The sequence below is a fragment of the Cygnus olor genome, chromosome 1 (assembly GCF_009769625.2).
Source record: "Cygnus olor isolate bCygOlo1 chromosome 1, bCygOlo1.pri.v2, whole genome shotgun sequence".
NCBI classification, from domain to species: domain Eukaryota; kingdom Metazoa; phylum Chordata; class Aves; order Anseriformes; family Anatidae; genus Cygnus; species Cygnus olor.
This window is the reverse complement of record NC_049169.1, coordinates 146,909,123-146,936,628: the sequence shown is the minus strand read 5'-3', so window position 1 is coordinate 146,936,628 and position 27,506 is coordinate 146,909,123. Positions and strand designations below refer to the sequence as shown.

The 27,506-nt window shown below is 39.9% G+C and overlaps 1 protein-coding gene across 2 annotated transcripts in view; it reads left to right on the top strand.

Moving 5' to 3' along the window:
- COL4A1 (collagen type IV alpha 1 chain) overlaps positions 1 to 27,506 on the top strand; it is a 129,073-nt gene that overhangs the window by 66,976 nt on the left and 34,591 nt on the right. For both annotated transcript variants that reach the window (XM_040536952.1, XM_040536960.1), the window contains exons 3-24: positions 5,861 to 5,950; positions 6,040 to 6,084; positions 7,614 to 7,658; positions 7,770 to 7,832; positions 7,932 to 7,985; positions 8,134 to 8,160; positions 9,078 to 9,161; positions 9,273 to 9,335; positions 10,355 to 10,390; positions 10,926 to 10,967; positions 12,637 to 12,726; positions 13,330 to 13,365; positions 13,510 to 13,569; positions 14,905 to 14,949; positions 15,155 to 15,208; positions 15,701 to 15,742; positions 16,621 to 16,714; positions 19,308 to 19,343; positions 20,909 to 21,073; positions 23,700 to 23,795; positions 24,752 to 24,835; positions 25,541 to 25,611. In XM_040536952.1, coding sequence (XP_040392886.1) covers positions 5,861 to 5,950; positions 6,040 to 6,084; positions 7,614 to 7,658; positions 7,770 to 7,832; positions 7,932 to 7,985; positions 8,134 to 8,160; positions 9,078 to 9,161; positions 9,273 to 9,335; positions 10,355 to 10,390; positions 10,926 to 10,967; positions 12,637 to 12,726; positions 13,330 to 13,365; positions 13,510 to 13,569; positions 14,905 to 14,949; positions 15,155 to 15,208; positions 15,701 to 15,742; positions 16,621 to 16,714; positions 19,308 to 19,343; positions 20,909 to 21,073; positions 23,700 to 23,795; positions 24,752 to 24,835; positions 25,541 to 25,611 — 1,422 coding nt within the window. The remainder of the gene's footprint in view (positions 1 to 5,860; positions 5,951 to 6,039; positions 6,085 to 7,613; positions 7,659 to 7,769; positions 7,833 to 7,931; positions 7,986 to 8,133; positions 8,161 to 9,077; positions 9,162 to 9,272; positions 9,336 to 10,354; positions 10,391 to 10,925; positions 10,968 to 12,636; positions 12,727 to 13,329; positions 13,366 to 13,509; positions 13,570 to 14,904; positions 14,950 to 15,154; positions 15,209 to 15,700; positions 15,743 to 16,620; positions 16,715 to 19,307; positions 19,344 to 20,908; positions 21,074 to 23,699; positions 23,796 to 24,751; positions 24,836 to 25,540; positions 25,612 to 27,506) is intronic.

Below are 27,506 nucleotides of genomic sequence, written 5' to 3'. Positions count from 1 at the left end.
TGTTGTGTGTTGCTGTGGATTTTAAGAGGTCACACCGGAGCATCAAGGTGTGATGTGAGCTTCAGGATTCATGTGAATGGTGCTGTTTTCATTAACAGTTACGCCTAGACCTCAAACTAATCTCTATCAAAAGCAACATTTGAGACTATTTCTAAAATCAGACTAAGAAAAGGGAAAAATAGGGAAGAACGCTGAATTGTCAGACCCTGTTTCTCTCTTTTTGAAAAACTGCGCCCTCAGTTTTCATCTTGAAGCTGTTGCATTTCTTTGGCATGCATGCCCTTGGTAGTGTTTCAGTTCAATGCACATGAGCTTTGGAAAGAGGGATGCATGTGTACTTGTGAGAGAGGAAGCTGGAGCTCAGAACGGATGTTGGACTCGGCATTAATGCTAATCTGAAGATGTCTGTCCTTCAAGTTCAAGCATTTGTTGGCTCTAGGCTCAGTTCCTCCTGCAGCAAAGGCACAGCTGAGGAGCTCTGGTGGATGAACTCCATCCAACCCGCCGTGCTGGTGTGAGAAGCTGCTGTCGCAGCCTTTCTGCACCTGCGTTGCTGTGTCCTCGCATCAGTTTTGGCAGCCGCCTCGACACCCGATGGGCTTCTCAGATCACTGAGGCCAGAGCAAGTTCTCTCACCAAGGAAAAGTGAGTGAATTTAGTGAACTGGTCTGGTGCAGCAGTGCTGGAGGGAATCATCGAAGCTGCTATAAAGAAGGGTCGGGAGGCAACATCCATTTCGAAGGAGCAGGAAGAGGAGCAGAGCCAACTTTGCTAGCTAGACCAGCTCAGCTGCCTTTTAGCATCTCACCGTAAAACCGTGTTACGTGGTTTCAGCCGAAGGGCAGGCACATGTCTGTTCTGCCATCTCTACCACGGGATGATCTCCCACAGAGGCAAACTGAACAGGAGGAGCCAGCTAGGGGCTGTGTGATAATCTCGTAAATGCCTCCAGAAAGCTCTGCACATTGTTATTCACCACATGCTTCAGTCTCTGGAGAACTGGAGAACACAGCATACGTATGGGTCCAGACATTGTGTGAGCCCGCAGCTCTGCAAACATTTGATTTATATCCATGTTACCAGTCTCTCAAGACTAACATCTCCCTGTCCAACAGTCCCTAGACAAAATAATAGGGGAAATAATTTATAATGTAGTGCTGGTTGTTTTCTCCCCCTCAGCACTTGATTTATTACGCTAACTCTTCTGAAACTACTTGCTCCATGTGACTCTCTTCAACAGCCATCTGCAGTTGCTCCATGTGTGAAACAGTATTTCATGGCTAATTTGGAAGGATGGATGCCAGCAAAAATGTCAGTGCCTGTAGCTATGCTCTTAACAGGTTCACCTCTCTTTAAAAGTCCATTCAGTTGCTTTTAATTCGAACTATCTAATGTGGAGGCATTTGGATGCATTTCACAAAAGCTGGTTTTCAACAGGCATCTTGCTAATCAAATGAGTGTAACAGTGACCGAGCACTTGCTGTCTTTTTACATAGCATCTCCGTATTTTCAACAGCAGCTGAGAGGCAGAATATTCATCTTTGTGAGCTGAATAATATATTCTCCTTTTTGTTTTCTGACAGTTTGCATTGAATCAGTGGAGGTACAGATGACTCGGGTTACATCTGTTTTAATTTCCGAGTCTCATGAATTGATTTGTAAGAAGCAGAAGCTCTTTTAATATTACTTGCCAAGACTTTGCAGCTGTGAATATTGGAACTTGAACAATACATAGCACTTAGAGTCAGAGTCTCATGCTCTCCACGCATTGCAGCTAGGAATCTCAGTGCTGAGCAAAGAATAAATGGGGTAACAGCAGTGATCTAGTGCTTGCCAATTTATGTAGTGTGGATGCTTAATGGGTTGCAGCATAAATGTAGTGCAAACACTGTTGGGATATTTGGCTGGAACACTGGGTGAACAAAGGAACTGGGCAGGCAAGCAGGGAAGGGATGCTGCTCAAGTATTTCCTTGCAATGCAAAGCATCTTCAGGACACGCATATGTCTGTACTGCATGGTGTAATACATGACAGCTTCATCTGAGCTTGCAGTTCTAAATAAGCCAGTTTGGGTAGGAAAGCAGCAGTACAAATGTTGCTACCCCAGTGATCTCTGCAGGCTAATACCCAGTCAATGTAGGACACATGGAGCTCAGCATTCACATGAGTTTACTACTTCTCATGGTAGAGTTTCTGTATTCTCTTGTTCAGCGTAGACATTTTGAGACTGATAGGATTTTACTGTGATTTAGTGTAGTTTCACTGATGTCAAAAAGACATGTCACGGTGTAAGTTGGTACTGTCTGGGTCACTGAAGCATTGAAGTTAGATCTTTGTTCGCTAGCGATGCTTCTTTCCTTACAGTCTGATGCATGGACTAAATAAAGGGCCTGGAAACCAGGACACATCCCTAGATCTGTTACTGGATCTGGCTGGAATAGGTTGTCCTAAATTCTGTGAGTTTCCATGGATGGCATGGAGAAGTAAGGTCCCATTGTCTGTCTAGACTGAGACTGCACAAGTTTGGGCTACTAACTCAGTATTTTGCACTGACATTAAATGGGAAGGCAAAGTAGAGAGAGGGGTGTAAGCAGTGTGTAAGTGCATGCTCCCCAGTTAGCATGAGTGGCTAAGGTGGCTAGAATAAATTGCTAAGGTGGCAAATTGTGTGTAGAGAGAGCTCCTGTGACTCTCACACCCTCAGAGCCAAGACTGTCAACCAACTTTATGTTTTTTTTACTTCCCTCTGGCAAATCACAAGCTAATACATGAGCTCAGTTCTGGTCTGAGAAACTGTGAGTCTGCAGTATTTGGGATGGGAGAGACCTCCACACACTCAGGAGTTGTACTCTTCAGGCCTCTGGGCATCAGGCAGCTTGACTGGGTGTCCAGAAGTCCTGGACAAATAGCCACTTACTTTTCTTCCTCTTGGCCTAACAGTTCAAGTCAGTAAAAGACAATGTTTCTAGGGAAACCTGGATGTATCTTGGCTCAAAGTGTCCCTGTACAGTCTCTGACCTGCTCCTGCAGCTATTTTTAACCCCTCAGAGAGGGCAACCTGGGAGGCTGAAGATAGCTTTGCAGAGCAGGCTCTAGTTGTCCTGGAAGCCCAAGCTTTATTTATGTCAAGCCTTGGGTTAATGTCTTTGGCAAGATGAAGTGGTCATTACCTTAGTGAGTGATTTACAGGCACGTTAAGGGCCTTTTACAGTGCCAGAACAGTCTTCAGGGAGCCTTAGACTAAACGAAATCTCTAAACCTCAGTTTTATTTTTCCATAAGAATGGCAGAACGAATATTTTCCTGTGTCACAGGGTGCAGTGGTTCAAAGTGCATTGAAATCCTCTGGACATTGCTCCTGAGTGCAGAAAGTATTAGCTCTGTTACATATGACTCATACTTCTATGTAGGTGTCAGAAAAATCTTGTTTTCTTCTCATTTGCACATGTTGTGCTTTCCTTCGGCAATGGAAAACCCTGTTCTATGTACTTGAGTGTCTTCTGCCTCCTTAATAGATCTCCCAGCAGGTCATGAAGGCGAGTGCCCACGGTTCAGTGTAAAATCCTGTTCTGAAACGATTACTTCAGAACTTGGACTTTGTACCTTTAACAGCTGACTTAGAAATATGTTTCTTGATCTGTTGAGTTGTTTGCTTTGTTTTGCAGTGTTTTGTGATAACACAACACACAGCCAAGGCTTTTGGTAGCTAGCAAACTTTATTATCAAAGCATGACAATGAATACTGAGAAGTAAATAGAGGAGATCGTGCCGTTTTGGTGCTTCAAGGAAAAACAGTTTGATTGCCTCAGAAAGTACCTTTTTATTGAAAATGCTATTTTTCATGGGAGCAAAGAGAGGAGAGGCAATGTAAGATTTTTTTCCCGGCAGAAAATTTTAATAAATGAGTGCTATTTTGTTTATAGAAGTGCCATGTCCCTCAGTTTGCATGGGCAAGGACTGCCATGACAGCCAGACCAGGAAACATACCACAAAGAGGTGAATGGACACCTAGCATGCTCAGACATCAGCTCCATCAGGAACCCTTGCAGTAGCATTACAAAATTATTATGTTATTTGACCTATCAGAAATTTCAGACTTGCTCCTTCTCTGACTCCTTCCATTTTTTCTCCTCCCCCTTCTCAGCAAGGTGCAGGAATGGCTGCACAAGCTTTGGTGGGACTGGCTGTTACCTCTGACACTCAGCTCACACTAGCATGCCATGGGGCAGGGGCTGTAGGTGCTGGGTGCATCTCTGTGTCCGTTTCTTTGAGACTTGAAATATAAACAAAATGCCAAGATCACATTTCCATCAGACCTATAGAAACTCAGGCTGGCAGGAGCAGCCACAGCAGGGACACTGAATAGAGCTGGTGCCAGTAGATTTCCTTTATTTCCACCCAAGTCACTTCTCTGTACTAAGTGGTTATTTTGCTTTAATTTCCCCTCTACTTTCTCATACTTTTATCATTGGCCCTTTCTTCTTACCCATCAGCCACCTCTATTTTTTTTCTCTTCATCTGAACAAAAGCCTACCCAAGTGGCCAACTCCCATCATCTTCAGAAACTAACTAGTGCCACATCCGTGAGTCATCACACCCCTTCCTCTGACTGTCTACCATAATGTTTTCCTTGCAAAGTACCTGTTTTACCTACTTGAAGAGTGAGTTCTCCAATCTCCAGATGTTGTTCTTCTCTTATTCGCTCAGTCCTCAGATGACCCCCACCAGCTACTAGAATGTAGCTGGTAATCCTGAGCAAATAGGAGAAAAGTTTCTTGCTCTTCACTAAACTATTCACCATCCTAAATTCCCAGTACCAAATCATTTGTTAATTACAAATAGCAAGCTCATCTCTCACTGTTCTGCTGAAGATACTGAAAACTGAGTAGCTTCCTTTTGTGTGTTTGAAACTCTGTTGATTTTATTTCCTTGTCTGTATCCCATGAAAATTGGTCTATTTTTTGAGTTTCTAAAACAGAAGCCATGTTTTTTAGTTGTTGACCAAACTTGTATACCTTTTCCTTTTTTTTTCAGTTGCTCACTAATGTTTTATTCATTTATATTATCACATTTTTGGATAACATGAGGTGCTTCTCCCTGTTTCACCCTACACCTTGAAAAGACAACTCTAGTTACTTCCTGCGTGGAACATTTGGCTTTTAATTTGCTTGATTTGCTGTTTTCAGACTTTGATATATGGATACATTTTTTTCCCTCTCCCCTATGTGTAGGTTTTTTCAGCCTTTATTCAGTGTTCCTCTTGGTTTCACTGGGAATGAAAGTGTAACAGCTGCAATATTGATCTAGAGTGTGGATGGATTTTATTTTCTGCCTCTAGGTTTATGTGTTTTAAATGCATTTGGAGTAGTAGGGAGAGTGCAGAAAACGTGTATCCCATATGACTATAAAGAGGAACCTAAAGGATGACAGATACAGTCACTGTGTTGAGCTTCTCAGAAAGACCCTGTATGTTGAACCACCTCTGACTCTGAACCGCCCTGAAGCTCAAGACTAAGTGATAAAGCCTGCTGTCCAAAATCTGCTGTTGTGAATGACTTGTAAGACGAAGATTCATATTGGCCATTCATACACTAGTGACCAAACAGTGATATTTGCAGTTTTCAGGAATATGACTGCTAACTTGGGGTGTTAGATTTCTATTACTAGCAGTATAAACATGCTATGAACAGTGCTTTTCTGTCATGCCACAGTCACCCTGTGCCAACTTGTCATCAAACAGAAATGTTTCTTTGTTTATAATAATCCTTCTTTCAAAGACTAGAATGAAATGTTGGTTGTCACATTTAATTTCTTACTGTTTTCAGTGGTGTTGTTGCTAATGCCTTTTCTTCTTTCCACAGGGAGAAAGAGGCTTGCCAGGACTACAGGGTGTGATTGGGTTTCCTGGAATGCAAGGACCTGAAGGTCCTCCTGGGCCACCAGGGCTTAAGGTAGGAATTAAGCTTTAATATTTAAAACACTCAGATTTCCCTAAATTGTTGTCCGTAGGAAAGACAAAGCTCTCTCTTTTCCTTTACAGGGTGATACTGGAGAACCAGGACTGCCAGGAACAAAAGGAACAAGAGTGAGTTTTAACTTACATTTTTGTAGTTTTCATGTCTCTGGGTTTATATGTCTTTCACTCTTCATAGCTGTCTTCAAGTGGATGATGGGGTTATTCTCTTCTTTGAGTTAATCAACTGCATCCCCTTGTGCTGCACAGTAATTCAAGATTTTTGCTCTTGCCTTTGAAGTTCTTTCTGCATTGTGCAGTCAGTGCCTTTGTCCATTTGCATTTTCCCCCATTACTTATCACTGCATCAACAGCTCTGGTTTTAATATTCCTTTGAAAGCCTTCTGACCTACCAAGAGGCTTCATTCCAATTGAATGTGAACCATCTAACCTCCTTGAAGTGCTCCAGCAGAGATGCTGACACACTCACAAGCATGTATATGTTAAAAATTTACACAGGGTGTAGAGACAAATTAAAGCTGGGGCTTTAATCCTCCAACTTGTTCAGTTTTAAGGGAGGCCCTAAGCATGCCTGTAACCTTCCTGCTGTCATTTCTGTTTAATGCGGTACTTACATAACACTTAATTAGTATATTATAGTAGCCAGGGCCATGTCTTCTTGTGTTTTGTCAGATGTGAAGCTCATTCTTAACATTTTCACATTTCATAATGTACTGATGAAAGAGAATTTGAATGACTTGATGAGCAATGATTCATTTTAAACTGTGCCCTCTTGTCCACAGATTTTCAAAATGCCGTGTCAGTTCTGTTCTTCATTTGCCTGCAGTGGCCTGCAGCACACAGAATTTACAAAATCAATCACAGTGTCTAAAGTATTATAGAGGGGGTATTCTGATAGATCAAGAAATCCTCATTTCAGTCCATGAAGTTCATGGTATCCTGTGTGTTAACGTAAATTAGCATCTCCTGGCAAATACATTCACTGTTTGCAGTGCAAGTAGACTGTACTTTTGCAATGGTAAAGTTTTGGAAGATGCAAATATGCTATCTGAGCTTCTGGAATCTCATACATCTTTTCTGTTTCACAATAAATAAACTGGTAGGATGAAAATGATGTGCCAAGTCAAACTGCTGATTCATTACACTGGAAAGCTATTCAGGGAGAGAGAGTTATTTCAAGCCAGTTGGTTTTTTGGATGATAGAGATGAAATTGACACACTGATGTGGCTGATGAAAGATGGAAAAGCATCTTTACAGTGGGTTAGCATCCTCCTCTGCTATGAAGAGGTGTCTACAGTAAATTTCACGTTGTGAAGCATGGCTGTGAGAAGACAGAAGCTCTGCATTCCTTTGTTATGTCTGTGTAAGGTTCCGATGCAGTTTCAGTTGAATAAAATGCATATTGCTGCTTAAAAAGTTACAGAAATATAAAAAAGTGCTTTCAGTTACCAATCACTAAAATGCTATGGTTGGGAGGTTTGGAGATTAGGGCTATTTTGTCAAGAGAGTTTAAAAGCAAGTTTTACTCTGATTTTTACTGTCCCCACTGGAAAGGAGACTAGAGATGCAGCTTGTCCTTGCTGTTTTGTGGTTTTGTCATTTCAGTTTCCCAAGTTCAATATGTTTTTGTCAATTGCAGGGCCCACCAGGACCATCAGGATTTCCAGGAAACCCAGGCCTTCCTGTACGTATGAAGTATATGTATTTTTACAAAGAACATCAAAAGTGAACATCAGGTGACATCTGACCTGGATTAATGCTGTATTGCTAATTTCTTTACTTCCTTTTTATGCAGGGCATTCCTGGACAAGACGGCCCTCCTGGTCCACCTGGCATTCCAGGATGTAATGGCACAAAGGTGACATTTACATATGTTTATAACAACATTTCTGTGTTGAAATAAAAACATCCTTCAAACATGTTCCCTAAACAAAACCAATTTCTCTGTTCTCCTTAGGGTGAAAGAGGTCCAGTAGGTCCCCCAGGTTTACCAGGACTGACTGGGAGCATAGTAAGTAGATTCTTCATGCTTCATTCACTTCACTTGTTTCAACTCAGATTCTTGAAATTTAGATATAATTATATGGCATTATATAGATTATAAAATGTAAAATATACAATACTGAGGAAAAATAACATCAAATATGTCTTTTTCACAGGGACCCCCAGGACCTCCTGGAATGAAGGTACATTTTGCTCTAAATGTGATCATTTAGAATGTGATCAATTAGAATGAGTTCTACACCCTCTAAGACTAGGAGTCCTTCCTTAAGGACTAAAAAACTGTACTGGTGTGCTTCACTTTGTACTCTGCTCTGCAGTCCTCCTAAATAAATGCAGTGGAGCAACTTCCAGTTCATAACTATCGAATGTATGTGTTGTTCCATGCAGGTCTTTAAAGTGTAAGTATTGCATGAAGTACAACAGGAAAAATAGTACATATCATTAACTCCGCATAAGTATTGTGGTGGCCACAAAGTTGTGCATAAAGATTTAGATAGGTTTTGTGGTTCCAATTTGTTTTGATACTGACATTTCATTTTTCAAAGTAGTTTAACATAGAGAATGTTTGTGGAAGAAAGTCATACAGCCCCTCAAAATACTGCAATTTTGTACAAAAATGCAGGAAAAAACAGGATCTTTGCTATCAGAAAAAGAGGTATAAAGAAGCGGATAACAATTGGAATAGTTTTCCAAAACAAGAAAGACAAAGTGTATCTCTTTTTTTTTTTTTTTTAAGAAAAAGGATGGCTTTGATTTCAAAATTAGTTATAAGACTAAGATCTCATCCTGGAGAAGAGATTGTGAAGTTACCAGTTCCATTAATAGGCAGGCCAGATGTTCTCATTGTCTAGTAATACTGTAGTAGTGATAGATTGGTGGGAAAATTTTTTCTGATTACCCATTACAGTACAGAGAATAAGAGTATGAATGATGATTTGGTACTGGAGTCTCTTAGATAGTTGTAAAGTGAGGTTACTCTTTTAAAAGTGAACTTTCCAAATGATTCCAAATTTTACATGGCTCTACCTTTCCTCTTATCTTAACATTTTTGAATGTGTTTGAATGGATATTAAAGTACTATTATTTTTTTTTGTTATAGGGAGATCCAGGTGAAGTGATTGGTCTTTTACCTCCTAGTGTGCTAAAAGGTGATAAAGGCTTTCCTGGCCAACCTGGACTACCTGTAAGTCTAAATGATGTTTGAATAGCAGTGAGTTTCAATTAAAATTATATCAATATCATGAAATTGCCAAATACATATCACTTTTTAATTATGCCTTTTTATTTTTTATAGGGTCCACCTGGAACTCCAGGGTTTCAGGGACCAATGGGGCCACCAGGGCTTCCAGGAGAACCAGTAAGTTTCCTGTGATGGAATCACCTGTAATGGTGATTTGCACTTCACTTACAGGAAAGTCCTACAAGGTGTTAGGATTTAGGAAAGACAACCTGTGGTTTCAGGCTACATATTTAGTCTCCCGGACTCTGTCGTGGCAGAATTGCATAGGTGCATAGGCATTCAATAACACTGCTCCTAGAGTCATCTTCTTGCAGATTTGGAGGATTTTATTTGTGGGGAAGGGGTTGTAATATACTTAATCCTCCTTTTCTGTCTTCCCCCACTTAATCTACAGAACATAAATTACAGACCTAGCAGCCATATCTAAATCAAAATGTATGTTGAGATTATTATTATGGACAGTTGAGTAAGAAGCACTGTGGAAAGCAGGGCAGCATCAACTTCCTATTATTCCTAATGCTGAAGGCATTTTAACTATCTGAAATGTTGTCAGGTCTAATAGATACCTAATGTCTTCTCTTCCTGTTCTGGATGCGGGTAATGTTCATAGGGATCAGTTACTTCCATCTGATGAAAGTCCACCCAGTGTTTCTGGCTATTAAAGCGAGCATCTGTTTTCCTTCTAAAGAAAACTGAAAGTGATGTAAAGGAAAATGGTCATACAGTTTAGTCAGCACTTGCACTGGTTGATGTAAAAAAGAACAAATTTAATGAAAGAAAGGTGAGGATTAATATTTACCACTGTCCATTTATGAGGTCAGTAGCACACAAAACTGGGGAAAAAATGTCATTAGTGAAGTTATTTTGCAGTGCATTACCACAGATTTTCTGTGATTGTCTCCTGTCTGGATGCTGATTAGATCCAGAACTCTTAACTGTAAAGCAAGCTCTGATGAAAGATCTTTGACAGATTCTGTTTATTTTATTATTTAGGCTAAGTTGGGAGCTACAGGCAGTAGCAGAAAAATAGATCTTGGTTTAATGGAAAGATTTGCATTTTTGCTCTCATTATAGAATAAGGAATTATTCCACCTAGCATACTTTATACATATCTGCTGAAATGTACTGTCTTGTAGGGTCCCCCAGGGCCACCAGGACCTCCGGGCGAAAAGGTAAGACTTTTTTATTATAAAGACTGTCTGCTTGTTTAGTTATTTGGCACATCAGTTACCCCCCAAATTTGGAAACTAATAGTCCTAAAGGAGTGGGTTTTCTTGCAATCTGGGGATGAGTTAATGAGGCATCACAGAGAGAGCTTTTTATTTTATTTATTTATTTATTTATTTTTATTTTTGATTAGATCTGTTGCCTCAGTTGATCAAGTCAGTAGTAATTACAACATTCTGTGATTATTTGGACTCATTTTAAAATGCCAAAATTTAACAGTAAAATGTTGAAAAAAAGAGCATGCTGACACTAAAATTATGCAATAAATTTAATTCTATATGTTTTTTTTTCACAAATTGCTGTGACAACTGGAGGGTTAGGACATGATTTATTTGTTTATTTCATATGTGCCTTTAAAAGACCTATCTTGTCTTTCATACCCTCTCTTAACTTTAGCCATGTACAAAATATTTCTGTGTGTGTATGTATGCACATATTCACTGCTGATGAAAATTTACTGTGTATAATTCGTATTTTCAGGGCTACATGGGTTTGGGCTTTCAGGGTCCAAAAGGTGAAAAGGTAAGTCTCTTTTGAAGAATTAGAGAACAACTTCCATAAAATATTCTTGAGACTATTTATTTTAACTAAATAAACTTCTGGAATTAATCTGTGAAGAAAATCAGCTCAATGGCATTGTAAGTTTTAGGCAACTTGAGTTAATCAAATCTGTAACTCATAGCTAAATGAACAGAAGTCCTAAACAGTTACAGATTTTGGACGTGATGATGTTGTACCTGACATTAATTTAGGTCATTATCCTGTTTTCTAGCTGTGACTAGTACCAACTACTTTAGTTTATCGTAGGGAGATCTGGAAACATTTACTCTGTACATTAGGACTCATTATGAGATTGATTTGAAAACAATTTAGTTCTGATATATGCTGTCAGAATTAGTTGTGATAGGACTCTTATCTGTATCACTGCTTTAAAATGAATAGGGAGTGTGGTTTTGAAACAGATCTTGCAGTTGTCCTCTGTGTTTTGGCTTGACCAGGAGCATTTTTCAGAGCATGCAATCTGGTTTCCTTTAGCATGAAACTAAACCAAAAGCTGTGCTTCAGGAGCATGCCTAGCATGCTGCAGCAAGTGCTGAGGGCTGAGCCTGTTGGAAGAGAGCGTGGTTAGTCCAAAGTAAATTACTCAAAACACATATAGTGTCAACACTGACCCTTCTCTGTCAACTCTTTTGCCTTCCACATGGGCTTCTGTTGTGCTGCAGTACCTGCTAAAGTGGAAGAGAGCTGCAGCCTTGCTGGTGCTGCCTGACTGCAACTGGTGATGCAGTTATGTTCTTAGTTGCCAATGCTGCCAGCTTGTTCATAAATATGCTCAACATCCCAGAGTGCAGCATGGGACTTCATGCTGTCCAACTCGTAGCCCTTTGCTACGAGTACAACATTTGCTTGTTGTACCAAGCAAATGACCTTTCTTATTTTTGCATTGTTTGTCGATTTTGCTCAGTGATGACTGATTTCCTGCCTGCTGCATGACTGTTTCAGCATTGATGCATTGCTGAGTTACCATGCATTACCTTTGGTGACTGATCCCATTTATTCCCTTAGTCAGCACCAGACGGGAGGTAACACATGTGAGGGTTAAAGTGTTATGTTTCCCACTGGGGTCTAGGTTAAAGTGCTCTATATTGCATTTTCAGGAGGCAAGAAATGCTTGGAGTCATGGGTTATTAGGTAAACTGCTAGTATGTCTGAGCCCTTCTCCAAAAGCTTCTTATGATTGTCATTGGCAGAGGCCTTTGGGAGTACAAGTAAATTGTTATATATGCATTTATATTTTTTATCCACTACCCTTTTTTATGTATTTTGAAGCATACTATTCCTACTGGATAGGATTTTTCGTGACGTGGTACATCAATGAGATTAACTTTTTATCGTAGAATTGCTTGAAAAATGTTGACAATAAAAGTATGTGGAGATTTCCTGGACTCCTTAGGCTTATCTTTTGCAAAAAATAAATAGTATTGATATGTGTTATTGCTTGGCAGAAATGCATCAATCCTTTTTGGAGGTGTTTTACCATGAAAGATAGTCCTATTGCATTATATAAGCATATACGGTTTTTACTCTGCTGTGGATGCACACATAATGAAAAAGTATGACCCACACTTGTTTTCTTGAAGTTGGTCTCAGTAGTGTTTTCAATGGTCTGTCCTGGATTTGGTGTTGACAGGGAGAACAAGGAGTCCGTGGTCCCCCAGGGCCACCAGGACCTGCACCACACGTGAAAGAAAAAGGAAGTGAAATCATAAAGGGAGAAAAGGTGAGACCTTAAATGATCGACCTTGTACTCTTCAGTACAATGTAGTCGTTAGAACTAACAGAAGTAAAAGAGGAAGAAGAAAATAATGAGTCACCCACAGCCGACTCTTCAAAATTGTTTGGCTTTACGTAATACATTTTGATTGTCTTTCTGGAAGTTCCTCTGAAAAGTATGATGATGAATGTATAAACAATTGCATAAAGAAGTAACACATATAGCAGAAGACTTTCTGAAGAAGGAGAATTGATAAACATTGTAAACTCTAAATTTTATAAAAATTTGAATTGAGTAGCTTATGCTGGACTTTTCATTTACAGAATCACATCCATGGAGTATGAGTGCTAATGAATTATCATTAATTTTCAGCTATTGAATTAGACCCTCTAAGCAATATATACTAGCATAAAAAAATTAGCTTAATGGATTCATGTTTTGTGTTTTGTCTAACCTCTTTTTGCACGTCATACTATTAGGCATAGTTCTTGAAGTGGAGAACAGGATTAAACGTGCTATGTCTGATATGAAGGAATAAATTATTTACAGCCTAAATGAATTATGGTAAAATTTTCCTTACTAATCTACATTTTTTTATAATTTCATTAGGGTGAACAAGGTGAAAAGGGAGAACAGGGTACCCCAGTAAGTACTTTGTATATATATATTTATTTATTACACTAAACATACTGAAGAATCTAATGATGGCCCTGAATATCTTTATACCTAAAAGCAAATTTACTTTTGAATATGGCAGTATTATGAATCTGGTATGTATTTGCCTTCCAGGGATTGCCAGGCTCAGCTTTCAGAGGAGAAAAGGGTGAACCTGGGGATCCTGGTCCACGTGTAAGTATCAATAATGTAATTACAGTCATTGCATTGCTTCCATAAACTAATTAAACTTAGTAACTATTAGTGAAACATTAAATTTGGTATATATCAAACAACAAGGGCAGGTGTACAAGCCAAGATAGTGATAACATCCAGTAAAGTTAATAGGTAACATGCTTTCACATAACTAAAGACCCCTAGCAGTGGCTGCAGTGCTGAAGGCAGAGGCAAGACTCACATTGATCCCGGCTGAAGCAAGGTAAGGTCATTCCAAAACAGAAGGAAAAGCAAAGCAAAACAAGTCACACTATATGCATGACTTTAGCCAAGTGTTGGATTTGTTTCAGATACTTAGGAATGGAGCAAAAAAAAAATTAGATGACGGATACAAGTTAACTTGCTGGTTTCTAGCCTGACCATAACTGCTTGAGGCCACAATGTCTGCTGCATTTGCCTAGTTTGACCTATATCATAGTCTCATCCACGCAATTTCTGTGAGCCATGCTGTATCTTTCACAGTTGAGCTGGTAGGAAAAGCAGTTTCTACATGAAAATGTATCTAGAGTGCTGTTTCTCAAATTGTGGGTCATCGTAAACTGTTAGAAAATGACCAAGCACAGCTTTATGAATTGAATTGTACTACAGTCTGAAAGAAATCCTTCTTATTTCCTACTATACTTCAAGGTTGAGTGTTCTGTCAACCCATCAGTAAAGGTGCATGATGGAATTATCGCTGCTATCAGATATATGTTTTTACTCCTACAGTAAATGAGGGTTTGAAAGCTGGAAGGATGGAGAAATGTTGGCCTGGAGCCTGCTGAGGAAGCATCTTTGCATTGTTCAGAAATAAATCTTTCAGTTTCTATAGCGTTCCCTGAACAAAGCTTCTAAGATGTTTTAAATATAATTCTTGCTCTTCAAGGAAATCACAGCTACTTCTGAAATTAAGAAAAGGCACAAAAGATGAACCACTATTAAGATCTGATATTGTAGTTTTATGGAATTGTTTGACTACCATATAGCTAATTCCAGTCAGAGAGTACATTAAAAGATTCTCCTGACCACCTTGGTCTGGTGGATCTTTTTAATGTCTTTCTTGTGCTGGGGGCCCCAGTGCTGAATGCAGAAATCTAGGTGGGATAGGATATAATTTGTAGCATATCGAGTAACATAAGCACTAGGCAGTCACAGTTTGCTTGCTTTTTACCCTCTACACTCTCAGCTCTATTAGCACTCTTAATGAATGCATTACAATAGTGATTATTCTGTTCTAGTATTTCACCCATCATATTTAGAAATTGTGTACCTGTGGCTATCTGTTTAAGCAGAGTGGAACTTGTTGTTTTACAGGGAAAGCCTGGAAAAGATGGCGAGCCAGGACCAAAAGGGCAACCTGTATGTATTTCACTAAATTATACGATTTCTTACATTCAAAACCAAAGAGTTGTCTGTGTATTATAAATGGTTGACATTTTCTAGCCTTCCAAATTATTTACTTAAAATTATTGTGTTTGGTGAGTTTAATTTAAAACTTGGATGCTGCCAGAGCTAACGTGCAACTGTGTTTTTCTTTTCTGGTGTCACTGTCTTCTACGTCCAGGGTTTGCCTGGAGGGTTTGGGATTCCGGGACGGCCTGGGGAACCTGGTGCTAAGGTGAGTCAGAGTCTGTGCTTGTCATAGCACAGAGTGAGGAGTTATGAGCTCGTATGGCTGGTTCATAGATGCGCATTGAAACATCACGTGCATGTAAAACAGTATTAAATGAACATTGCTATGTTGCTACATTGTAAAGTCATCACTCAGAGACTACAAAAAGTCAAAATCAACATGCTTAGGTACCCCTGATTTAGTTCTATATGAATTGTTTAACACAGCCTTTATTTTCACAATCTCTTTGCTCAGCCAAGAAATGTACTTTTCTAAAAATCCTTGTTTCTCTTTATACAGTGTAAAGCAGTACAGGTCCATCTGCTAACAAATTATTGTTTAGTATGATGTTCCAGGTGCTTAGCATTTGGATTTTGTGTGAATCTGTATCAAAGAGTTCATTTGCTAAAGAAATTATTATTACTTTTTTTTTTTTTTTTTTTTTTTGGTGAAGAACATCTGATCTGGATTTAAATCATAACTTGTATTTTCCTTTAGGGTGAAAAAGGTGATCAAGGTCCTCAAGGTCCCCCAGGAAGAGTAAGTAAAATAAATTCTTGTTTTATTTTAAATTTAAATGAAGATAAAAATTTTGAGAAGGTCAAAGTACTCAAACAGAAAGAAAAAAAAGGAGAGATTATGCATATTCTGATCTTGTTCAAATCAGTCATATCCTCAGTTTTTCTTAATGGAAACAAAAGCCTTATTTCTGAAGTATGTTTGAAATTTGGGAAAGGAGCTTTCAAAGAATATGAATTTTGAATGTTTTTGAGAATGGAACTGTTAGGCATTGTTAATCAGTACAAACTAAAAGAGAGTTCAGAAGAATACATCTGTCAGCATTGTAGTCTATAATTTTTTTAACACTTCAAATAAAAAATGGGACTAGTCAGCAGCAGACATATCTTTGATGGTGCTGCTTTCCGAGAAACTGGAAAAATTCCCAACATCTGCTCATTTGTTTTGAAAAAAGGTGCGTACTTCTTGAATATTATATTGTAAATGTTAGTATCTACTATGTCAAACTCAGATCAACAGTAGAAATCACCAGAGTAGAGTATTTTAAGATGAAAGGTAACACAAACCCAATGGATCAGTACTTAGAACATACTGAGGTTTCTTTACATCATCTTCATTCAGAAAGGTGCTATCAAGCTCTCCACTTACCCATACGACTGATATGAAGGAATTTTGGTAGAACAGGAAATCCTTATTTTCTCTGGTAATTCCTCAGCAGCTACAACACTCTCACAGCAGTTGGTACCGGTCAATGAGATTGCCAGTATGACCAAAACTGCTCAAAGCTGTTAACACAAAACAAAGTGGCTTCTGTGCCATCAGGTTGGGATGGATGACATACAAACTACTAGAGCACAGTTGCATGTTTCTAGTGTCCTCATCTTTGTCCTGCGATTCAGGTTATAGATACTGGACCAATGGACGCCTTTGGTGAAAAGGGAGACCCTGGAGTTTCAGGTTTGCCTGGACAAAAAGGTCAAAAAGGTGAAAAAGGTATGTATTCTCTCTTGTCTTTATGATTGAGTTATGCTTTTCATTTTCTTGCTAAAGGAAATTAAAATCCCACTGTCTGTGGGCTCAGGGGCTCTATATAACTGTGGAATGTTCCAGTTTTTTATTTAATTGCTTTCAAATTATTACATTTTGTGATAGTTTTTAAAACACTTATTCTCATCATCAATAAGACAGCATTTCATTAGTAGTTTGAAAAAGAATAAAATGGGGCCTGGGTTTATGGAGGTTAAAGAATCCAGTGAGATTATTTAACAAAGAAGTGAATACAATCACGAAGTGGGTAATAGTGCAGAGAATCTTGAAAAGATGCCTCAAAAAAAGTCAATAGCTATATTTTAATTCTTTAAATGGACTTGTGTTATTTGCAAAATTCCTCAGTAGACAGGGAATTCCTATATACAGCATTCCCAATTTCCCCATTACAGACATTTCCCTGTTGAGGAAAGACCAGTGGAGAAGATGGCACACCATAGGCCACTCACGAGGACTATAAGGCTGTTGCGCGGCTGTGCAGGGACAAAATTAGAAAGGCCAAAGCTCATCTGGAGCTAAATCTGGCTACTGCTGTTAAAGATAACAAAAAGTGTTTTTACAAATACGTCAACACCGAAAGGAGGACTGAGGAGAATCTCCATCCTTTACTGGTTGCGGGGGTAAACTTAGTTACAAGGGATGAGGAAAAAGGTGAGGTGCTTAATGCCTTCTTTGCCTCAGTCTTTAGCGGCAAAACCAGTTGTTCTCTGGATACCCAGTACCCTGAGCTGGTGGAAGGGGATGGGGAGCAGGATGTGGCCCTCACTATCCACGAGAAAATGGTTGGCGACCTGCTACAGCCCTTGGATGTATGCAAGTTGATGGGGCTGGATGGGATCCACCTGAGGGTACTGAGAGAACTGGCGGAGGAGCTGGCCAAGCTGCTTTCCATCATTTATCGGCAGTCCTGGCTATCAGGGGAGGTCCCAGTCGACTGGCGGCTAGCAAATGTGATGCCCATCTACAAGAAGGGCCAGAGGGTAGACCCGGGGAACTATAGGCCTGTTAGTTTGACGTCAGTGCCAGGGAAGCTCATGGAGCAGATTATCTTGAGTGTCATCATGCAGCACTTACAGGGCAACCAGGCGATCAGGCCCAGTCAGCATGGGTTTATAAAGGGCAGGTCCTGCTTGACGAACCTGATCTCCTTCTATGACAAAGCAACATGCTTAGTGGATGAGGGAAAGGCTGTGGATGTGGTCTACCTTGATTTCAGTAAGGCTTTTGACACCGTTTCCCACAACATTCTCCTCAAAAAACTGGCTGCTTGTGGCTTGGACTGGCGTACGCTTCGTTGGGTTAAAAACTGGCTGGATAGCCGGGCCCAAAGAGTTGTGGTGAATGGAGTCAAATCCAGTTGGAGGCCAGTCACTAGTGGAGTCCCCCAGGGCTCTGTACTGGGGCCAGTCCTCTTCAATATCTTTGTTGATGATCTGGATGAGGGGATTGAGTGCACCCTCAGTAAGTTTGCAGACAACACCAAGTTAGGTGCGTGTCTCCATCTGCTCGAGGGTAGGAAGGCTCTGCAGGAGGATCTGGATAGGCTGGACCGATGGGCTGAGGCCAACTGTATGAAGTTCAACAAGGCCAAGTGCCGGGTCCTGCACCTGGGGCATAACAACCCCAAGCAGCGCTACAGGCTGGGAGATGAGTGGTTGGAAAGCTGTCTGGCAGAGAAGGACCTGGGAGTACTGGTTGATAGTTGGCTGAATATGAGCCAGCAGTGTGCTCAGGTGGCCAAGAAGGCCAACAGCATCCTGGCTTGCATAAGAAGCAGCGTGGCCAGCAGGTCTAGGGAAGTGATTTTCCCCCTGTACTCGGCTCTGGTGAGGCCGCACCTCGAGTACTGTGTTCAGTTTTGGGCCCCTTGCTACAAGAAGGACGTCGAGGTGCTTGAGAGAGCCCAAAGAAGGGCGACGAGGCTGGTGAGGGGTCTGGAGAACAAGTCTTACGAGGAGCAGCTGAGGGAGCTGGGCTTGTTCAGCCTGGAGAAGAGGAGGCTCAGGGGCGACCTTATCGCTCTCTACAGGTACCTTAAAGGAGGCTGTAGCGAGGTAGGGGTTGGTCTGTTCTCCCACGTGCCTGGTGACAGGACGAGGGGGAATGGGCTAAATTTGTGCCAGGGGAGGTTTAGGTTGGATATTAGGAAGAACTTCTTTACTGAAAGGGTTGTTAGGCACTGGAATGGGCTGCCCAGGGAAGTGGTTGAGTCACCATCCCTGGAGGTCTCTAAGAGACGTTTAGTGGTTAAGCTTAGTGATATGGTTTAGTGAAGGACTTGTTAGTGTTAGGTCAGAGGTTGGACTGGGTGATCTTGGAGGTCTCTTCCAACCTAGACGATTCTGTGATTCTGTGATTCTGTGATTCTGTGATAGGGACTTTTCACTAAGTGTATTGTTTGCAGATATCTATGAGTTATTTAACTTAACTTTTGATACAGAGAATACTTGCTTATAATGTGTACTTAATATGTGCTAGAATTGCATTCATGATAGCATTGCTGACTTGATTGCCTAATTGAAAACCTCTCTTTTTAAAGGTTTTCCTGGTTTACAAGGAATCCCAGGAATTCCAGGTATGATTTTGTTCACTTTTTTTCTTTGTTCTTGGGTGGAGAATCCTGAGAGGTGGTCTCCTCAGCTGCTTTCAGCCTGACTTACAGGGTGCCCAGGTAGTGGCCTCTCTGAGGATCTAATGTCCACCTCAGACCATTCCTGTTGATTGCTTTTCTGGAATCTCTGCTGTGATCTAGCCTTGCTCTTTGTGTAGAGCTCTGATAATTCTTAAATCTTCTCTGATCGCTGCTTAAATCGAAAAGTGTTAGTGTGCACACATCGTCTGAGAGAGTCCAGAGAGTATGGCTCCATTGGGCATGAGGAGCTGTAGAATGTGAATATGTGTGTGTACCTAAGTATGTATACTCTTGCACAGATAATCTGGTTTGCTTTCACTTCAGCTTTATATGCATTTGCATAAATACAATAAAACAAGATTTGTTGGAGGAAATAATATTTATTAGATCAAAGTCATTCCTGAAGGCTTCCTGCTTTTTTTTTTTTTTTTTTGACTATGTCATTTGATTTAATAAAAGTTATTTCTCTTGCCTGAAAATGTTGCCTTTTTCATAGTCTAACATCTTCACATACATGGCCACACTACTATTATGCATATGTACATGTGTATGTGTTTGGACTAAACCACAATATTTGCTTTTTAAAAATGAACCAAATAATCTGTAGAAACCTGACTCCAGTACATCCAGTAGTGATACTACTATAATCTCCTTTGCTCGTATTTTCCATCTTGAGAGTTGCTATGTATGAAATTATTGTGAACCAGGGTCAGATAGCTGCCAGGAAATTTTTCACAGTTTAGGGAGGAGATACTATATACTACAGGCAGTAGTAATCCCTAAAGAATTCCGTATGACATAGAAGAAGAATGGTGGCTCTTTGTCTGTTATTACCCTACAGAAATTGAGATTTGTGTGACTTAAATATCTTCACTACAATATTGCAGATGGCTCAAAATGGTTTAGCAGTCAAATCTCATGATTAATTGTTAATTAAAATAAGTCATTGAAGTAGGAAGACCTGTGTGACTGTGTAAATAGCTAAAAGAAGATCTCGAGTAATTTTTTTCCTAGTTGTTTAACTGCCTGCCTTTATTGGCTGCTGCTTACTTATTATTCCTACAAACAGTTTGGGGTTTAGCATTCCTGAAAATCTGCTAGCATCATTGAATACCAATTTACTGAAGTTCTTACAGATGCTGTTCATTTCCAGGTGTGTTTAAGATTTGGCTTATTATGAGATGAGCATAATGGTTTCTAAGTGTAATAGCGAAATGAACTCCTTTGTCACTATTTTTTCTTAGCCAGCAAAAATTTGTTCAAATAAATCTCAGAAAGTTACTTTTCCCAGTGTTTGCTCAGGGACTGAATGGAAGTAAGTTATTCTGCGCTGTAGTGAAAATATGCCCTGAATTTTGTAAATCACCAATAGTAAAAATACAGTTCCTCTTTATTTTGCACTACCATTTTCCAATTTCTCTCCGAAACTTATTGTAAGCTAATGTGTTGATAACATTACTGTCTTTTTTCTTGAAACTTCTTTCATCTATGTTTTATTCTGTCCAAAGGTCGACCAGTTCCAGACAGAGTAGGATCACCTGGTGTCCCTGGAGAGAGAGGTGAAAAAGGTGAAAAGGGTTCTCCTGGATTCCCTTTACCTGGACCCCCTGGAAGAGATGGTTTCCCAGGTCCCCCTGGGCTCCCTGGCCCTCCAGGTCCTCCAGGCGTAACAGGTAAGTAAAGCACTTGGCCGCTTTTCACTATGAAGTTTCAATAATGCACATTGCATGCACTTGAAAAAGAAGAAGGAGACAAGATTATAAAAGCTATAATTAGGATGCATTTACATCTTGGAATAAATGTATCTGAGCTGTTAATGAATAAAGTGAAAAAAAAAAAGATGCTAATACTATTCATAGCATAAAAGATAGCTGTTCAATATCACAATTTACAAGTCTTCAGCACCAATATATATACACAAAAGTATTTGTAATTGCTGTGACGGGGCAACCCTAGATATACAGACTAGGGGATGAGAGCCCTGTAAAAAGGGATCTGGGGGTTTTGGTTGACGGCAAGTTGAATATGAGTGAACAGCGTGCCCTGGCAGCCGAAAGGGTGAACTGTACCCTGGGGTGCATCAGGGACAGCATTGCTGGCTGGTTGAGGGAAGGGATTGGCCCACTCTGCTCTGCATTGTGGGCTCACATCGGGTACAGTGGACAGTTTTGATCACCACAGTAGAAGAAAGAGATGAAACTATTAGAGAGCCTCCAAAAAGAGGGTTAAAAAGATGATGAAGGGTCTAGAGGGCAAGAGGTATGCAGAGCAGTTGAGGTCCCTTGGTTTGTTTATCCCTGAGCAGAGCAGGCTGAGGGGAGGCCTCATGGCAGCCTGCAGCTCCCTCACGAGGGGAACGGAGGGGCAGGCACTGAGCTCTGCTCTCTGGGGACAGAGACAGGACCCGAGGGAAGGGCATGGAGCTGGGACAGGGGAGGTTCAGGGTGGGTGTTAGGGAAAGGTTCTGCACCCAGAGGATGGTTGGGCACTGGGACAGGCTCCCCAGGGCAGTGGTCACAGCACCGAGCCTGACGGAGTCCAAGGAGTGTTTGTTCAATGCTCTCAGACATAGGGTTTGGTTTTTGGGTGGTCTTGTGCGGAGCCAGGAGTTGGATTCAGTGATCCCTGTGTGTCTCTTCCAACTCAGGATATTCTGTGATTCAACTAAACTAGACATTACGCTAACACTCCATTTTAGACAGTACATATCAGACGACATCAAATATGTAATATAAATAAAGAGGCATGTATTTTAGGGTTAGTTGTTACTCAGAGACATTAAGTAATTATTAGATAAAGATGTCTTCAGTTTATTCCTAATACTGTATTTTATGATTCTATTACTGTATTTGTCATGCATACTTTTTGTGAGCCCTAAGCCATCTATGCTTCAAGTAATAGTTGCAAACAAATTTGCTCAACATGAAACTTTAATATTTAATCATACTGCTTTTTTTTGGTCCCTCACAGTGTTCATTTGGACTTTATATTGCATAACTGTAAATTGAGCTGGTTTGATGTTGGTTTTTAACTAAAGGACAATGACATAAAAATAACAAGGGAAGTACTAAGAGTATAACAGAAAAATAAAAAATATAAAAAGCAGTGTTCTGCTTTTGCTCTACACTTTTAGGTAAATGCTTAAAATTAACTTGCCTTACCTGTTTTGTTGGGCTGTAAACCTTAACATAAAAATGACTGGTTTGTTTTACATACATAGTCAGTGAGAGGAAAAGTGGTGTTTTACTTACAATTCTTTAGCAGATTTGAAAATGTTTAGAGATGACTGGAGTAGAGTAAAACTTTAAATAGTATGTGCAGGTGACATATTCTTTATGCAGGCAATGATTCTTTTGTGTTTTGTCCTGTAGATTTTGCTGAAAAATTTAAAGCTCTAGCGTCTTTCCATAGCTGTGATTTTGTTAACCTTTTTAAAGATTAAATATGGAATAGAAGATTCCTATTAAAATGAACATTATTCTCTATGGAATTCCTAAACCAAAAGTGTTTGCTAATGAATCCGTATAAAATTCAACACTTAGAGCAGGTAATTAAATTGTGAAATCTCACCCTGCCCCTTAAAGTAATAAGAGCAATAAGAGCAAATCCTGTTTTTTAATAAAAAAATGTTTCATGTTTCTGTCACTGTGCCTTCCCCAGACCCTTCTTTAGCTTTCTTCAGATACAAAATGGGAGGAAAAAAAATCCCTTTGTGTTTAACTGTTGTTTGCCAAACCTCACATAAACATTTTGACTCTTGACTTTGGCCAAAATTATTAGGTTGGAGCCTGTGCCATAACATCAAACAGAACAAGCACAATTTGTATTCCTACATTAAGTTTGCTGGGTGTTCTTACTTGTTAGCTATTTCAGTTCCTAGTACCTGTAGTTTCTTGTTTTCAGAAAGCTTTATTGGTGTGAAGAAGTTAAACAGATGTTAACAAGCTGCTTTTGACCTAGGAAGTTTCCAAAAACTCTAGGCTAGGTACAAAAAACTCTACATAAAAATATCTACATACAATAAAAATACATTTTGTGTGAAAGTTGTTTGTAAACTCGTTATAGCAGAGTCATCTTTTTTTCTGTAATTCTGGGGGTTTCTTAAGTAATATATCTGGAATCAGAATGCAGAATCTGAGTGTTTGTTTTTTTCAGATTAAAACAAATAAATACAAAAATGAAAGACTCTCCTGATGTACCACTATCCACAGATAAATTCAGCTAGGACATTCATAAATGCAGCCCTGTGATAGAAACTTGCATTTGCCAGACAATAGCTCTGTTGCATTTCAATTGCAGATGGAATTGATCAATGCCAGCAGGGGCAACCTGGTGCACCAGGTATACCTGGACCTCCAGGGCAACATGGATTTCCAGGAGAGATGGGAGAGAAAGGTAATAATATTTAAAATGAAAGTGTGGTTGCTTTCTATTGCTTTGTACCCTGGGGCTTGGATATGTGGAGGTACTGAGCCAGTTAACTGGATCCAGAGAATTGGTACTTAACATTAGTTACGCTAACAGTTCATGGACGTGTAAGATGCTTCTTGGGTCTCTGGTGAATAAAAGAAGGATACTGTGTATTGAGTTGTGTGACATGAACTTCACTTACATTTCACTTCACTTAGGCATTGCTGGTAAGTGATAAAAGATGGGTGATTTCAGGAACGAAAGAATATCTGGGAATTAAAAAAGAGTTGAGTATAGACTAATTACGTGTAAATCGAACTGTTCATGGCAATTTAAGATATGAATTCCGAGATGAAGAATTAAAGGGGAAGATGAGTTGGGAATAAAGATAGTTTATGAATCAGTACCTTGACTATAATTGAAACTAAAATTGCCACACCTGCAAGTAGTACTGTCAACTGTGTGGTTTAGCACTATCAGCTAAATGGATAGATACAAAAAATGAACGGCACTAATTTACATGTCAGTTGATTCTTTCTAATCTCATTCTGCTCACTTCTTTTTAAAACTGCAAATTGCAGTGGCTGTGGAGTTTTTTCTTCTTCTACTTTAAACTTTTCATATCTTCTATACCCAGTGTATATTTCTCTTCTTTTTGATCCTCTTCAGCCTGGTTCCATCTAACCCTCCTATTAAATACTGTCTGTAGAATAATATATAAGTTGACTTTAATGCCATTCCTTTAAAGGTTTTATAGGCTTGAATATCAGTTTGCTGATAAATTCTCTTTGAAGCATATAGTTAGAAATAACACATTTATTTATATTCCTTCAACATGAAGTGTATTAAATTGACATTTACCACTGGATTCCACCTGATTGCAGCTCTCTTAAATCTTGTCATTTTTATTCATTACTTTCTTTTTTTTTTTTTTTCCTCAGGTGAAAAAGGAGAAACCTGTACTTTATGTGATAAAGTAGGACCTCCTGGACTTCCAGGACCACAAGGACCACCAGGTCCAGCAGGTAAAAATATTAACTACCTGAGAATTAACTGCTATGGCTAAAACCTAGAAATACAGTGTATATTATGTGATTAATTATTTTTTCTCCACTAATAAAATTGCTTGTGAAACTAATGAAAAAAAGATAGAATATTCTTATTTTTGGCCCAATTCCTAATTCCCACTGAAATTGACAAGGAAGCAGAAATAGGCCACAGTGGAGTATCTTTGCAAACTGTAGACCAAATTGTGAAAGTGAAAAAAAGTGTGGGAAGCATTTGCCCTACATGCTCAGGCTTGGCAGTAGCTCATACATATGTTCCCAATCCTAGGATCAAATTGTGTGACCCAAAAGAAATGATTTGTCTGCTGCCATGTCAGAGAATTGCCACATGCAAACACTGATAATATTCTCAATGTTTTTTCCAGTAGTTGTGAAGAAAAATGAACATGTTTTAGGTAGTCTGAAGATTGCAAAGTCTACATGATAGATCTAAGTTATAAGGTGAATTAATTCCAAAGTCAAATGCCTCATCAACTTCTGAGCTTGCAAATGCAGACACAGGGAGCACACGAGCACATGAATACAGACATCTTCACTGACTTTTTATTATATTAACCGGGGATAGAATTAAACAATTTGTGAAGAATCACAAAGGCTTCACATACAATGATCTATTTTTAAACCATATAATGAATAGAATTCTATTTTTCTGTCTCTGAAAAGGTTTTCCAGGACAATCAGGTTTCAAGGGTGACAGAGGCTTACCTGGACTTGATGGCCTTCCAGGGGTACCTGTAAGTAATGCCTTACCAGATATTGTGTGCTCATTTCATGTTAGATGTGTGGTAAGAAAACATTGTGTGATTGTTTAATTGTTCTGATTAAAAATAGACCAACACAGTGATATAATAAAATTAAAGAACTGGCTATACTTAGTAAAATAAACTAGGAAGCAGTATTGTCTAGCTATGAGATGAAAAAAGAGCTGTTGCAAATGGGTTATATTTCCATGCTTACCCATCAGATGAACTCAGCAGTGGAGCTGGGTAAAAAGTAGGATTTTGCATGAAACAGATGCAGGTCTGCCCTGAACCTTGTGTAGCAAGGTATCTTTCCAGTAGCTCTTTGTTTTGTGAACATAATATATTGAGAGAGAGATGCAGTGCCATCTAGTGTAATGTAAGCAGTTAGTCAATATTAGCAATCGGTACACTTCAGCAGTTTGTCTGAATTTTGGGAAATGTGTGCAATGTATTCTATGAAATCTAATTTTCAGATATTTAGCAGGGAAGTCAAGTGGTTTTCAAGAAAGAAAGAAGGTCTGTGAAAGCATCCTGATAATGGGATCACTTGAAAATTATGTTGATGCAGCATAATACAGCTCTCACTAAGGCTGGATATCAGAAGCAGAAAAGCCTTAATTATAGCACATGCTTAAAATGACAACACAAATCACTCCTAGATGAACACTGTACGAGCACAACTACATTTGATCTTGTCAGAGTTCACTTGAGTGTCCCTGCATACACTGTGGTAGGCTGTGAAGACCGACATGAGCACACATGTTCCTGTAGCATAATGTGGATTTTGACACCATAGAATCATAGACTCATGGAATCCTAGAATGGCTTGGGTCCAAAGGAACCTTAAAGATCACCTTGTTCCAACCCCACTCCTGTGGACAAGGATGTCACCCACTAGGTCAGGTTGCCCAGGACCCCATCCAACCTGGTCTTGAACACTTCCAGGGATGGGGCATCCACAGCTTCTTTGGGCAAGCTGTGTCAGTGCCCCACCACCCTTGGAGTAAAGAATTTCCTCCTAACATCTAATCAAAACCTCTCCTCTTTTAGTTTAAAACTGTTCCTCTTGTCTTACCACTATCTGCCCATGTAAAAACTCACACTCCATCTATTTTATAAGCCTCTTTAAGTACTGGAAGGCCACAATGAGGTCTCCCTGGAGCCTTCTCTTCTTCAGGCTAAATCCCCAGCTCCCTCAGCCTTTCTTCTCAGGAGAGGTGCTTGAGCCTTCTGATCATGGCCCTCCTCTGGACTCATTCCAACAAGTTCATGTCCTTGTTTTGGGAGTCCCAGAGCTGGATACAGCACTCCAAGTGGCCTCATGAGGGCAAAGTAGAGGGAGACAATCACCTCCGTCAGCCTGCAGGTGACTCCTCTGTTGATGCAGCCCAGGATACAGTTGGCCTTCTGGGTTGCAAGCACACACTGCTGGCTCATGTAGAGCTTTTTGTCCATCCAAGAACCCCCAAGTCCTTTTCCAGAGGGCTGCTCTCAATGAGCTCTTCTCCCAGTCTGTACCCAGGTCTCACATTGCCCCGACCCATGGGCCCACTTCTCAAGCTTGTCCAGGTCCTTTTGGATGGCATCCCTTCCTTCTGTTGTATCAACTGCACCACTCAGCTTGGTGTCGTCTGCAAACTTGCTGAGGGTGCACTTGATCCCACTGTCTATGTCATTGATAAAGATCTTAGACAGCACTGGGCCCAAAACAGACCCCTGAGGGACACCACTTGTCACCAGCCTCCACCTGGATATTGAGCCACCGACTGCAACTCTTTGGGCCTGACCATCCAGACAATTCCTTATCCATTGAATGGTCCACCCTTCAAATCCATCTCTTTCCGATTTGGAGATAAAAATGTCATGGGAAACCATGCCAAAGGCCT